Raw genomic sequence first — 14,653 nt, 5'->3', positions numbered from 1 at the left:
AAAAGTTCAAGAATAATCTGTTATACTTAGTATTAACAATTATGCTTTACTTCAATTGCAGTCTTTCCTTCAACTTATTATAACATGCAATGTTAAGCGCGAAGCAGATGGAAATTGTCGTTTCAAAGAGTAGACGTATTCCTTTAGCTTTTTGCAAGGGACATGGTTGTTAGGAAGCCCTATTTTATCATGACATGACAAAACAGAAGTATGAATTTAGTCACAATAAAGAGACACACATACTCTCTTGATGGTTGCCTGTCCACTCGAGACAGTGGACCTTGGTTATTTCTGAAAAATACAAACAAGCGCGATACAAATTTTAGCAACATCTGTATAGTCCATTGTATATATGTATAAACTTAAGACGCAAGTGTGCACGCATCTTTGGAATTGCTTAGTTTTTGCTTAACTCGCTATCAATATGCTTTGACGCATATTTACATAATTACCTGTAGTGATACATGCACATCCGAATTCTTATACTCCATGCATGTAAATATGTGTTGCTCACAAAATATGATGGCCATATATTCGTAGGTGTATGTGTGTTTACGTACATGTGTGTTTGTGTATCAATGTATTTGTATGTATATAGTATCACAAATAAATATTTTGATATTTTATATATATTTACATGTGCATATTACATATGAAATTACATGAATAGTTATCTAAATCATCTTGTCATTTGAAGCTTGCTAGCATTTGCATGTATGAGTTTATGTATATGTTAAGTGAATGTGTGTGAATGTACGTATGTACGCGCGCGCGCGAGTATGTGCGTGCGTGTGTGTGTTTGTGTTCTGTGGTTGTGTTTGGTATAATAATTATTACTATTTGTGGGTCAGTTGTTGCATATTTAGCTTTTCTGCAATGTTTTTTTTTTTTTTAATGATCAATAAGCAAAGGGGTCGCGGGTGTCAAATAGCAATAATAGCGCGGGAGGCAAAACCACAAAACGTACAAAATAACAATTATTACAAGATGACAACACACATATGTATTAAGTACATTTACAATATAATAAACAACAATTACAATAACATAAATATATAACACAATACAATAACATGAATTCCATGAGTAGAAAAAACAATAGATAATTCAGAAATTGAAACGTCACTTGTAAACAATGCTACAAGAAAATTTAGTAAAATAAAACAAGGTATGTAAGCTGAAAGAGATGAAATTTTCATTAAATATTGAGGACCATATATCTGCGAAGTTAAATAATTGCATAGAAAATGTATGCAAAGAAAATTCATTAAAATATTATTTGTTCAACTGGAGTAAGACAATCATCTTAAAGATGTATATTTGAGATATTTCAGAGTATCAAGATGGCGTTAGACCTTATATTAAATGTATATTTAGTTTAATATTTCAGGTGTGGTGGATTAAAAGACTTGATAACGGACAAATTCCCCAGTTACTCACGTTACATAGAGAGTGCGAATCCTCCAGGAGTAGACTGTGTCTTTGTTGACATTTTGCAATTAATGTACGGAAAACATAAAAAAAAAGCAAACTAAAAAAACAGGAAACTCGACTCTGAATCAATGTGTTTATTGCAGAGCGTGATATACTGCGTTGGACTGATCATGGGTACATTCATTTTGATAACATCTAGGATTGACCATTATAATTTGAAGGAAGTACTGCTTCTTATGACCAACCCGCCAACATTCCTATTGAATATAAGAACTCATGATTCTATTTCAAAATTCTTATCTTAGGTTATATATTTTTGATTTTGCATCAAACAAATCAAACACTTTTATATTTCTTTGGCCTTACCTTCTTCCGCCTTAATAAATTATCAACAGAACTTCCTATTAATTTTTATCGTTCTATATGTTTCTCTTTCTACAACATACACACATATATTCTATAATTTTGCTTTCATTTCCTCATCACCCTTCACAGTCTTATTTTACTTTATTTCTGTCCATTCCTTTGGAGGTTATTAGTCTATCTTCCCAGTTACCTCATGCAACCGTTTCATATATAACAATATTTTGAATGTAAAATTTCAAGCATTAATATAACTGTGTTGCATGCCAACTGTACCCTACACCTAAGATTTGAATAAAGAGAGATAAGTTTGGTGTGGAGAGAGATGACAGGAATTACCTTAGTGTTTCTAAACAATTGATTTTGCTAATATAAAATCATAATGTAACTGGGAAATAGGGTAAACTTATTCCTTTGTATAAATTTATAGTATTGACAGTATATCGTAATATAGTGCAGGTGTGCATCATGAGATGAAAAATTAATTGATTTAAATGATTGATAATTAAAATAACAGTAAACTACTGATAATGGAAATTTTTTAATGTTTCTCTGAAATAAAAATAATCGTCTGTTTGCATTTAAATTAAACTTGAAAGAATAAAACAATCATGGAATTAATGAAAATGACGTTCTAGAAGCATCACGATGTATTGGCTACTTCTAATTCAATACTAGCACATGCCCTCATGTATTATATTAGAGATTTAACACGGGTTATGAATGAAAATTCAAACCAGGAAGACAAAAAATATACTTAGGGCATAATATAATTATTCTCAAAAAACTAGTCTGATTAAAACTTAGATGAATTTCATAGAGTACAAATAGAGAGGGAAATGGGATAAGATTATTTGGAGAAATGATATTGGGTTTTAAGATTGCGAATATAGCCATCCACTCGATTTGGTATTAAATTAACCCAGCCGAAATTAGAAATAATGACATGGGAAATTAAAGACTGGTTATTCGATGGCAAACATAAAACAAAACATGGTTTCTCATGGTTGTGAAGTTAAGGGGAAAAACTACTGATGTCTACATTTTTATGATTTTATAATCAGAGATTTGTGTCATTCAGATCACAGATTTGAAATAAAACACGCACACACACACGCACACACACACACACACACACACACACACAGATGCACACAGACACATACACACATACATATATAAATATATATATATATACATACACATATATATACATATATATATACATATATACATATATATATATATATATATATATATATATATATATACATATACAAACATATATATATATATATGCATATATAAATATAGATATATGTATATATATATATATATATATATATATATATATATATATATATATATATATATATATATATATATATATATATATATATATATATATATATATATATATATAATATTGAATAGTGACACACGAGTTGATATATATTTCTACAAAGGTAGAAAATGCTAAAATAATTTTATCGTGAAATTACATTTTGTAACGGTTAGTACCGGTTTCTCTCTTTTCAATTTTTTCAACTAAGATTAAAACAAAGGTGGATATTAAGAAGAACTATTAAATCGAAGATAAAATTAATTGAAATGTTTTGTAAATATTTCCATAGTCCACAAAGAGGTAAGACATTTTTCTCTTTTCTTTCTTTCTCTCTTTCTCTCTCTCTCTCTCTCACTCTCTCTCTCTCTCTCTCTCTCTCCCCCTCTCTCTCTCTCTCTATCTATCTATCTCTCTGCTTTTGTGAAGGCTCGTAAGGTAGGTAGTAGCAGATCTGAAAAACTGTATTTGTGGGTGCAGGGAGATATTTGGTATTGAAGTTTGATGGTTTGAGCAGCAGCAGCTGAAGAAGGCGAAGGCGAAAAAGGAGGGGAAGGGGTAGAAGAAGAAGAAGAAGAAGAAGAAGAAGAAGAAGAAGAAGAAGAAGAAGAAGAAGAAGAAAAAGAAGAAGAAGAAGAAGAAGAAAAAGAAGAAGAAGAAGATGAAGAAGACAGGAGTAGTATTATCCAGTAGTAGAAGCCCTCCGTGGAATTTACTTTAATGGTCAAGTGGCTTCAAAGTAACCTGCTGTGGTTGTAGCAGCAGTAGTAGTAGGAACTGTTCTAAATAAATTCGTGGAAAGCGATTGTTCTTAATATATCTATCGTCTTTAATATTTCTGTGGCTATTGTTCTAAGATCCCTAAGGTAGTGACATCTGTGGTGGAAGCATTCAAACTTCAGAACCAAGTATATCTCTGCACCCATAAATACAATTTTTCAGATCTGCGACTACGTACCTTACGAGCCTTCACAAAAGAAAAGAGAGGAAGAGAGAAAGAAAAAAGGAAAATGTCCTACCTATTTGAAGATTATGGAAATATTTACAAAACTTTTCATTATATTTTTTTTCTTCAAGTAAATAGTTTTATTCTTAATATCCACCTTCGTTCTACTCTTAGATGAAAAAGTCGAAAAGACAGAAACCGGTACTAACCGTTACTAAATGTATTTCATGATAAAATTATTTTAGCAGTTTCTACCTTGTCTTATTTTCCTTTTATATATATATATATATATATATATATATATATACATATATATATGTGTGTGTGTGTGCGTATATATATATATATATATATATATATGCGCGCGCACACACACACACACACACGCACGCACACACGCACGTACACACACACACACACACACACACACACACACACACACACACATATATATATATATATATATATATATATATATATGCTTCTGTTTGTTGCATGTGTGTGCGCGAGTGCACGCGTATACATCCACTATTAAAGTTACGATGTGAAAATTAAGTCGAGAACCACTAGCCTGCTTTTTCTGAGGATGTTGAGGGAATAGAACTTAGAAAAGTGGCTAGGTGTTTAAAATGATATTTCAAGAATATATTTTAGACAATTATCACCAATGAGCTCTGTTACAAATATAGTAAACACCATGTTGAACACATTGAAAAATACTTCTCAAAAGAGAAATAGGATTAAAATTGGTTTAAACAAATGAACGAAATACAATATGAAAGTTATATGTCAAAATATATATATCCAAACAGTAACGCATTTCAAAACAATTTCATTTAATATATAAAGAGACAAATAAATAATACTTTTTAAACATTTCAACATTTAAACGTACATAAAATAAAACAATAGCGACAAAAGTCTTGTAAAAATGCAACTTAGTCTTCATATTAATATCAAGTGCCTCTTTTACATATAACAAACGTTTAGGAAACAATGTGATATTTCATGAAAGAAAAGTTCTTTTGAAAACATTGCCATATATTTGGTGTGTCCCTAAGCTGGAACATTTTGTAAATTGACTAGCAGAATTTGAGTTAAATGTCCTTAAATGTCAACATTTTAAGCGACGTTAGATACGGATTCAGCAATTATATTCTGGGAATAGTAGTAGCATATGTGGATATATATACATATTTGCACTTCACTGTAGGCAGAAATGTATACTTTGAAGATACATATTTATATACAAAGTTGTATATATATGTATGTACACACACACACATACACACACATACACACAGAGGTATGTTCCATTGTACACTTCACTCACATAGACAAATAATTACACACGCAACTACACAAATATATACATGCATATATATGTGTGTGTGTGTGCGAGTGTGCGTGTGTGTGTGTGTATGTAATATATGTTTGTGTATGTTTGATGGATTCGCTCATCAAGAGCGGTGAACGATCTTCTCAACAGCACCAGTTACGTGTTTATAAAGCACGCACTTGGAGTAACCAGCATTATACTTTGACTGTTCCAGTCACCATGACATTGAGAAGAAAAAAGAAAGGGTTGTAAGTGAACAATCCGCAGAAAACGTTTAAGTGGAGGACGTAGGGCTGCGAAGCGTGTACCCGACTCTCTCCTACCAATTGGGTAACCTGAACTGGTGCATAGTGTACTACTTGCCAGATATAACGGGTACATGCACTGACAGGGTGGGATGCGGAGCCCATATAGATCGTAGCTGTCTATGTCAAAAGTGAGTTTCCTTTTTGCTGAAGGTTGTCCACTCATACTTAACAAACGCCTACACAGATTGTATTTCTAGACAGGAGTATGCAAAATAACGCATGCAACCACAATGTAACGTTAAACGCACCTGCTGCTATGGTTGAGATTTTTGAACAGGTTTACTTCTTTTTTTTCTAGCATGAGCCAAAGGACGCAAATTCCTATGAAGTATTCTTCTGGAAACTTTCCAACTTAGTACCCTTCGAAACGTAGGTATTGCTAAATAACCCTTTTACCATTACCTTATGCAAGATTCATAGGCCTTTTGTCAGGTCTCTTATCTGTCCTGCCTATTTTCTAATAAATCTCCTGACCAAGTTAACCTAGTGCAGGATTAGTTTCGGCAATCCAGCTAAGCCATAGGCTGTATTAGATTATATGTTACCAGTAAGCATTCAATTTATTTCTGTTATAATTTGAATTATATTTTACTCTTCTCTAAATCTCAGCAACTGTTTTACCGTCGTGAAACCAGGATTTTGTACATGTGAAGAATTTCGGTATTAGCCATGAATCCGCTAGTGCTGATAGCCCAGAACTCGGGTCGAGTGTTGCATTGGAAATACAGTATCTTTTTACCATACTAGGACCTAATACATACATACATACATATATATGACGTTGATTGCCCAAGACGGAACAGATGATGATGAGGTGTAAACGAGACAAATTCTTAATTAAAGAACTTGAATATTTGAAGAGGGAAAGCAAGTGGCAAATAACGGATATCGATTTGAATGCAGAAAGAGAAATGCAAATCAGAAGACAAGTTCAAAGAGTAATCAACTTCTATAAGATCAAGCGCATAAGGAAGACGAAGAAATCGAAGCAAGCATCCATAATGCAATTTTTTCTTAAATATTCAATAAAATATAGAATTGTTCTCCAGATGCTAGTGCAAGACAATAAACTTATTGTGCATAAAGTTACGTTCGATTAATTTTGTGTTTATGTCGATTTTACGTGTCTTTCTTCTGTATGGTATCTCGGAAGAGTATAAAAATTTAGTAGTTTTCATAATCTAGAAGTCTAGCTGTCATCAAAGGTTTTTCATATATTAATAGATATTCGAATACTACAGATTAGAATATAGCTGTGTTATTGTGAGACAAGTATATAAATATGACTATGTGTCTGTTATTTAGTTTTTTTCTTATGCTCTAATTATGGAGCAGCGCATTCAAACACACACACGCACGCACACGCACACACACACACACACACACACACACACACACACACACACACACACACACACACACACGCACACACATGTATATATGAGCAAAATGTTTTTTAAAACAGCGGCATTAAACTGTGAACACTTTGTAGAAACAACAATTTAAGTGTAATTAACAATGAATAAACTGACAGAAATTGAATCTATGCGTATCTTACAAAATAAATGTGTTACAATTTGCAAAATAATCCCTGTGGCGGTTGCCTTCCATGCCAGCATACTGAAAGAGCTATATGTTGGCGAGTATTTAGAATCAGAAAATCTCTCTGACGAAGTCCTTATTTAAACGTCAGTTAATTAGAACTATATGAATGCCCCAATCCAATACTTGGCATTTTATTGACAGCCTAATGAGCGAACTTAATAATATAACAAACCTCCTGAGGTGGAGATTATGAATAAAATGCTTCTAACGATAGAGCTTCAAGTTTATTAGAATTGCCTCCTAATAGCTCCAAGATACGTCTCGCAGGGAAACAACATCAGTGATGTTTCTGGAATTTCAAGGGCTTTCGCGTCTTTCAACGCCATTTCCCAGTTGACACAGCCAGGATGGATGAAGCTCCAGTTCGCATACCAGTAGGAGCAAACCACAAGTCTACTCCTTTATCCGAAGCCACCCGGTGGCCTTGTTTGCGGGAGAGAAAACATGTAATTATATACACTTTATAGCATAACAACCGTTGAAACTTCATAAGTTAGAGATTACAGTAAAATATTTCTCATGGTAGACCTTTAAAGTCCAGAAGATTTGTCGATTAATATACTAAATCCAAAAACTCTTCAGAATAGGGTCGAAAGTTAGATTATCACGTCTAAATCCTGTATGAGACATGTAAGCAGAAACTATTAAGCGTTGTCGGGGATTGGTCGTTTTCATGAGGAAAAAATTAAAATTGGAATGAAACACTAACGGATGTAGTGAGACATTTAGATGGATAAGTGACTCTATGATCTCAATGCAATAAGTAAATGATATAACAATCTTACACTTCCACTACAATGTTGGTGTCAATTCTTCAGCCTAAGAAAATCCACATCTTAACTGAAGTTATTGACCAAGACAATCATGCATTTGGCAAAGATGAGTTTAAAACTACTGCCGGAGAAATATTTTGTAAGAAAACTGAAAACTAAAGCGAAAAAGAACAAAGGAAACTGTAGCAATGAATTTAAACTACCCAGTCTTTGATATCTAAAATAGTATTACATTAATAGTATTTCATTCTTTCATGCATAATAAGATATCGTTTAACAATACATGTCAGAAAATTTTTCAATGAGAAATGCATAAATTTATGACGTGAAAAACGTTTACAATGCAGGAGACATTTTAAAGTCCATTTGTATTTTCGGAACAGTAAAGTTTTACATCGTAGGTGTACGACGTAAGACTTTAATAACTGTCAATATGGCTAAACTGACTAAGTCAGCGAGGTGGCAGAATCGTTAAGCAACAAAAAATTGCTTAGCAGCATTTCTTCCGACATTAGGTTCTGAGTTCAAACGCCACAGGAGTTGAATTTGACTTTCATCCTTTCAGGGTCGATAAAATAAGTACCAGTTGAGCACTGGCGGCCGATGTAATCAATTTACCTCGTTCTCCAAAACTGCTGGCCGTGTGCCAAAATTTGAAACCAAACCAATATTACTAAAGTGACTCAGTTACGATGTGGTTATTTTTGACTCCACGTCCAATTTCCGATAAAAACACTCACGAAGTTCAAACGCTTTCTTTCAAATCAACACTACTTTGTCAAGTTTCGTTTGGAATACTTCCCATCGTCATGTGGCCGTAGAATTTACACGTCAGTGGCATGACAATAGGAATATTTTAACGGGATCAACTCTGTTCAAGTATTCAGAATTCAGCTTCAAGTCTCCGATCTTGATCTCTTAATGTGCTGCTTCGTACAGTAGTATATTTATTAAGCAGTGGTTCCACCAACTTTTCACCGCCAGTCTTAGAGGCTTCCCTTGTGAAAAAGTCATGGCTGTCATCTTCTCTGATTAAGATAAGGACGTTAAGTATGCTTTCCACATAATATATCACTGCATTAATGTGCAAGGTCACTTTTGAAGCTCATAACTTAGTCTCCTTTCTGTGTATATTAATTCAGGCCGTGGAAAATTGTGAATGAATATATCCGCACATATACGTACATTTGTAGAGCTACACACGCCTATATTTATATGAATATTCATAGCGTATATGCATATATACTTTTACTGTTGCTTCTACCCATTTATTTTTTATTCAGAAGCATACACGAACACACACACACGCGTGCATATCTATGAATAGACAGATATATATATATATATATATATATATATATATATATATATATATATATATATATATATATAGAGAGAGAGAGAGAGAGAGAGAGAGAGAGAGAGAGAGAGAAAGAGAGAGAGAGTGAGAGAGAGTGAGATAGATAGATAGATAGATAGTCAGACAGACGGACAGACAGTTACACTTCCATACGTACATATTCAATTATTATAAGCAAGTGTGCGTAACGAAACAGAATTAATAACAATAAGATTAAAAAATATGAGAAACTCCTGGGAATTTACTTTATATTTGTTAAAGTTAATGTTTGCCTATTTTCTATAGATTTGTTCTGTTTTTTATATATATACACACACACACATCTTTGCACCTGCTTACAACTATCAACCGTTTAATTTTTCTTCTTCTTCTTCTTCTTCTTCTTCTTCTTCTTCTTCTTCTTCTTCTTCTTCTTCTTATTATTATTATTATTATTATTATTATTATTATTATTATTATTATTATTATTATTATTATTATTATTATTATTATTATTATTATTATTATTATTACTATTGCCAAGACGGCGAGCTGGTAGAACCGTTAGCACGCCGGGCAAAATGAATAGCGATATTTAGCCCGTCGCTACGTTCTGAGTTCAAATTCCGCCGAGGTCGACTTTGCTTTCATCCGTTCGGGGTCGATAAATTAAGTACCAGTGAAACACTGGGGTCGATGTAATCGACTAGTCCCTTACCCCCACATTTCAGGCCTTGTGCTTACAGTAGAAAGGATTATTATTATTAATGCAGCGAGCTGGCAGAATTATTAGCACGCCGGGCAAAATGCTTAACAGTATTTCGTTCGTCATCACGTTCTGAGTTCAAATTCCGCCGCGATCGATTTGCCTTTTATCTTTTAGTGGTAAAAAAATAGATATGAGAAAGACTCATCAGTGGCTACTTAGAGCTAGTTTGAAAGCTGAAACAAAAGGATTTATCATAGCAGCACAGGATCAGAGTTTCTTCACTCGGACCTATCAAGCCAATGTCATACGCAGTGAGGTAGACACAAAGTGTATACTCTGGAATGAGAAACTGGAGAGTATTGACCACATTTTGCTGTTTGTTCAGCCTTTGCCCCTCCAGAATATAAACCAGGCATAATCGAGTTGGCCGATACTTACACTGGAGCGTGCACTGTCACTATGATATCCCGCACCCTAAAAACTGGTATGAACTCCATCCAGAATCAGTCACTGGGTGAGAGAATTTTACCATCCTATGGCATTACGAAATACATACAGACAGGCAAATAAGTCATAACCGACCAGACATCGTTATCAAAGAACTAAGACAAAAAACATGCCCGTTAATTGATATGACAGTGTTTTCTGATAGAAACACCACGACAAAGGAATTTGAAAAACTGTCGAAATATAAGAATCTTGAGATTAAGATATCTAGGACGTGGTAATAAAAAAACAAAACCATCCCTGTTGTTGTAGGTGCCCTAGAAATGATCAAGAAGGGTAGTGACAAATTATCGTTATTATTATTATTATTATTATTATTATTATTATTATTATTATTATTATTATTATTATTATAAGACGGCGAGCTGGCAGAATTGTTAGCAAAACGAGTAACATGCTTGACGGTATTTCATTCGTCTTTGCGTTCTGAATACAAATTTCCCGAGATTGGCTTCACTTTTCATCTTTTCAGGATCGATAAAATAAGGAGTTGAGCAATGGTGTCGATGTAATCACCAGCCCTTTCCACTAAAAACAGTGACCTTGTGCAAAAATTAATAAGAGTCCATATATTAATATGCTAAGGCCGAATGTGTTACGCTGTCATGTGGTTATATGAAGAGAGAAGCAAAGTGCGGGAGAAAAGAGGGAGAAAAAAAGTATAAACGATGAGAGGTGTGGAGAAAGTAATAGTTATTATGCTTACACCGAATGTGTGATTCTGTCACGTTAATTCAAGAGAGAGAGAGAGAGAGAGAGAGAGAGAGAGAGAGAGAGAGAGAGAGAGAGAGAGAGAGAAGTGTGCTAGTGCTGAGGAACAAGAAACAGGTATTGCTTATTATGTTTGTCTGGCTAGTTGTTATTATTGTTTGTTTTTTGTAAAGGAATGTGTTTTCTTATGTATCTCCAGCTTTTTTTCTATAGCTCCCAATTGTTATTGTAGTTACCGTTTTAGTTATTATTGTTTTTGTTTTCCTTTGGTTCGCTGTGGATGATCACTTTTCTAAGTACTCCTTATAGAACATGGCTTTTTATTTCATTCTGGGATAATCGTTTGTAAAACAGAAATTGTTTAGAATAGGATTTGTATATCTTACTTAGCATGGCTGTACTACCAAAAGCTGCAAAACTGCAGTATTCATCTTGAGAATGTGTCTCATATAGATGTTTAGTGCTAAAATGCTCCCAAATATACACAGCAGAGAAAACTGTCCTGCAACGTTGGTGGAATTCCTCAATCTTCATTATATGTCATTGCACGTAATCCGTAATAAGAATCCACTACCAATCACTCGCATAGGGAAATTTTGCTTCTACTGATATAGAAAAATAGTGATTAAGAAATCACTGGTATCGCAAATAACTGGCAGGTTGGGTAAAAAATTCTTTATCAGTAATGGAAACAATATCGTTTCAGAATAGTATTGTATATAGCTTACTTAACGTGGATTCACTTTTTACCACTAACTGGTTCGGAATATTTGAAAGTCTACCCCATTATCTGTGGATGAGGAAAGGTTTGTCTTTATATATTTTATACTAATTACACACACGTTTTCACAAGGAGCGGTTTGCAATATTACGCGTGTTGCAAGATGGCTTCCCTCGAATAGGCTGGTACAGAGGATCGCCAGAGTTGTGGAAGCAGTAACCTCAATCAGGTAAACATATATGCCTCCAAAGTATCTTTAAATAAAAAAAATTTAATGAATTCAAAGGTAACACAAAAGAACAATACCGACAAAACAGAAAAACCTAGGATTTGTAAGCGTTGCAGACCAGATGAGACTTGATATAAGCCAGTTCAGGAAAGAAGAAATAGACGTTAGTATGTTGTTAAAGATAATACAATCTTGCTCAGTGAATTTTTCAAGTTAAGCGTTGTGAGGAAGATGATATGCTTCTGCACCTCGAAAGAAAACCGAGTTTGAAGGAGCCCTGGCTGATATCTGGTAACATGTGTACTCTATCTGTCGGGGACAAGGCATATGAAAGCGTGTGTCGGAGCTTTAAAGTGAAGAATGAGGTGAAGATTTAAGTACAGCTTGCCTACAGGCACGTGATGTTCCAGCTCACAGTACGCTGGTTTCAGAAATATTATGCCACAACTGGACATAGTGACACAGATGTTGGACCCCACTCATTATCAATAAGCACTTAAGAATACCATATGATGAATGCAGTAGGAACCTGAAAGACCATGCAGCCAGATGGGGACTTCAAGGGCCTCTGGCACTAAAACAACATTTGAATAGCGCACGAAGGTTAATCTGGCTGGTGGTGCGTATAGAAAGCTCAACTGCTGCACATGTGATAGTAAAGGCTACTTGAAAGCTTCCTGTTAAGAAGGAAAATAAAGACAAAACAAAACGGTGAGCTACAGACATCAGGGGCGGTAGTGACAACAAAAGCCGACTGCTGAGGGTGATCACTACGGTTGTTGCTATCGCTGTTTCTAGAGAACGACTCGTGGCAGCTCTGAGAATAATCAAAGTAAAAGCAAAAGAATTCGTCGCGTTTGCGATACTTCCACCATCAGGAACCGACGACGACTACGAAGCAGATGTATCCCACCTTTTACTCAGGAATCAGTCAGAATCTATGAGCAGGGGTACTACTTATCGTTTTGCGGTTGAAGTTGGATATGGGGTGGGAAAATGTTGAGAAAACAATGAGAAAATTAAAAGCATGAGTGACCCTAGACAAAAAATCAAGCAAGAACAAGCAGTGGTTTTTCGTGTAGCATCGTGCAATGTGATAGTGTGACATTTATATACAACAGACGTCCATCACGTAGTGGCACCACATCGTTGTTTTGCATGGTTTTTACAGTTATCTGAAAGCCAGACGACAGTATAATCAATCTATGGCCGAGATTAAATGAGCACCAGTTAAGCACTGTGCTGACAAAAAGGAAATGGAGGACAAGTACCAGGCAACACCTAGATATTTTGATAAAGACTGCACCAGAGGCATATTGACAGCTGATGGATCGTGGCCAATCGGGTTCGGAGCCCTCCATGCTTCAGCTTGGCCAAAGCAGGTCTAAGTGCGCTTTTCTGCCTTATGCGATTGGGTTGTCCTTTTTGTTTATTTGCTTTTCTGTATATATTGTATTATAATTTTGTATTTGATTTGCAACTCAGCCACTCAATCAATCACGTTTATCAAAAGTCCTGACTGGTGGTTTGACCAAATGGTTAATCAGACACTCGATTAGCTAATTGATTAAATGTTAACTGAGTAAGAGTAAACATTTCTGCTATAGACAGAAGGTCTGGGGTTTGCGGGAAGGGGCAAGACGATTACATTGACCTCAATGCGTGACAAGTATTTATTTTATTGACCCTGAAAGGATGAATGGCAGAGTGATGGAGTTAGAACTCAGAACGTAAAGACAGATGAAATGCCGCTAAGCATTTGGTAAGGTGTGCTAACTATTCTGCCAGTTAGCCAGCCTTAATTGAGCAATAATAATAAAAGAAATAAAATGGTATCAGTTTATTATTGGCTCTCGACTACTCTGTATTTCACATGCATTGTTTACACTGGACCACACTACCTAATATGCCCTTTTCTAAGATGGCAGAGCATAATCTGATGAAGCTCCCGAAATACAAAGAAAACTTGTATTACATGTTTACCTGACTACTATTCATTATATATGGGTGTATACAAGTATATATGCAGCACACACACATACACTCACGTTTTGTAATGCCTTTCTGTTACACATTTTATATTCTAGGTATAGATACCATCTGTTGCAATCAAATGCTCTTCACTGCTAAATTATATTTTCTTCAAAACCACTCATCGCTAAGGGGGTTAAAAATTACCATCTCCCATTGGCTTTGTATAACTTCATGAGAGTTCTTATATATATATATATATATATATATATATATATATATATATATATATATATATAACTTAAAGACAATTTACCAACATATCGTTGCAGCCCCGATCAGGACGAATGCTACTG

General features: G+C 34.6%; 1 protein-coding gene across 2 annotated transcripts in view; it reads right to left on the bottom strand.

The window, feature by feature from the left end:
• LOC106879676 (protein madd-4) overlaps positions 1-14,653 on the bottom strand; it is a 227,380-nt gene that overhangs the window by 14,769 nt on the left and 197,958 nt on the right. The window contains exon 6 of one of the 2 annotated variants that reach the window (XM_089342285.1): positions 244-291. The exons of the other annotated variant lie outside the window; for it this stretch is intronic. Within the exon in view, the coding sequence (XP_089198411.1) occupies positions 244-291 (48 nt within the window). The remainder of the gene's footprint in view (positions 1-243; positions 292-14,653) is intronic. 2 annotated transcript variants of the gene reach the window in all.

Source organism: Octopus bimaculoides, chromosome 2 (assembly GCF_046866305.1).
Source record: "Octopus bimaculoides isolate indiv1 chromosome 2, ASM4686630v1, whole genome shotgun sequence".
Classification (NCBI taxonomy): Eukaryota; Metazoa; Mollusca; class Cephalopoda; order Octopoda; family Octopodidae; genus Octopus; species Octopus bimaculoides.
Note: the sequence above shows the minus strand (reverse complement) of the source record. Positions and strands in the feature narration are given on the sequence as shown.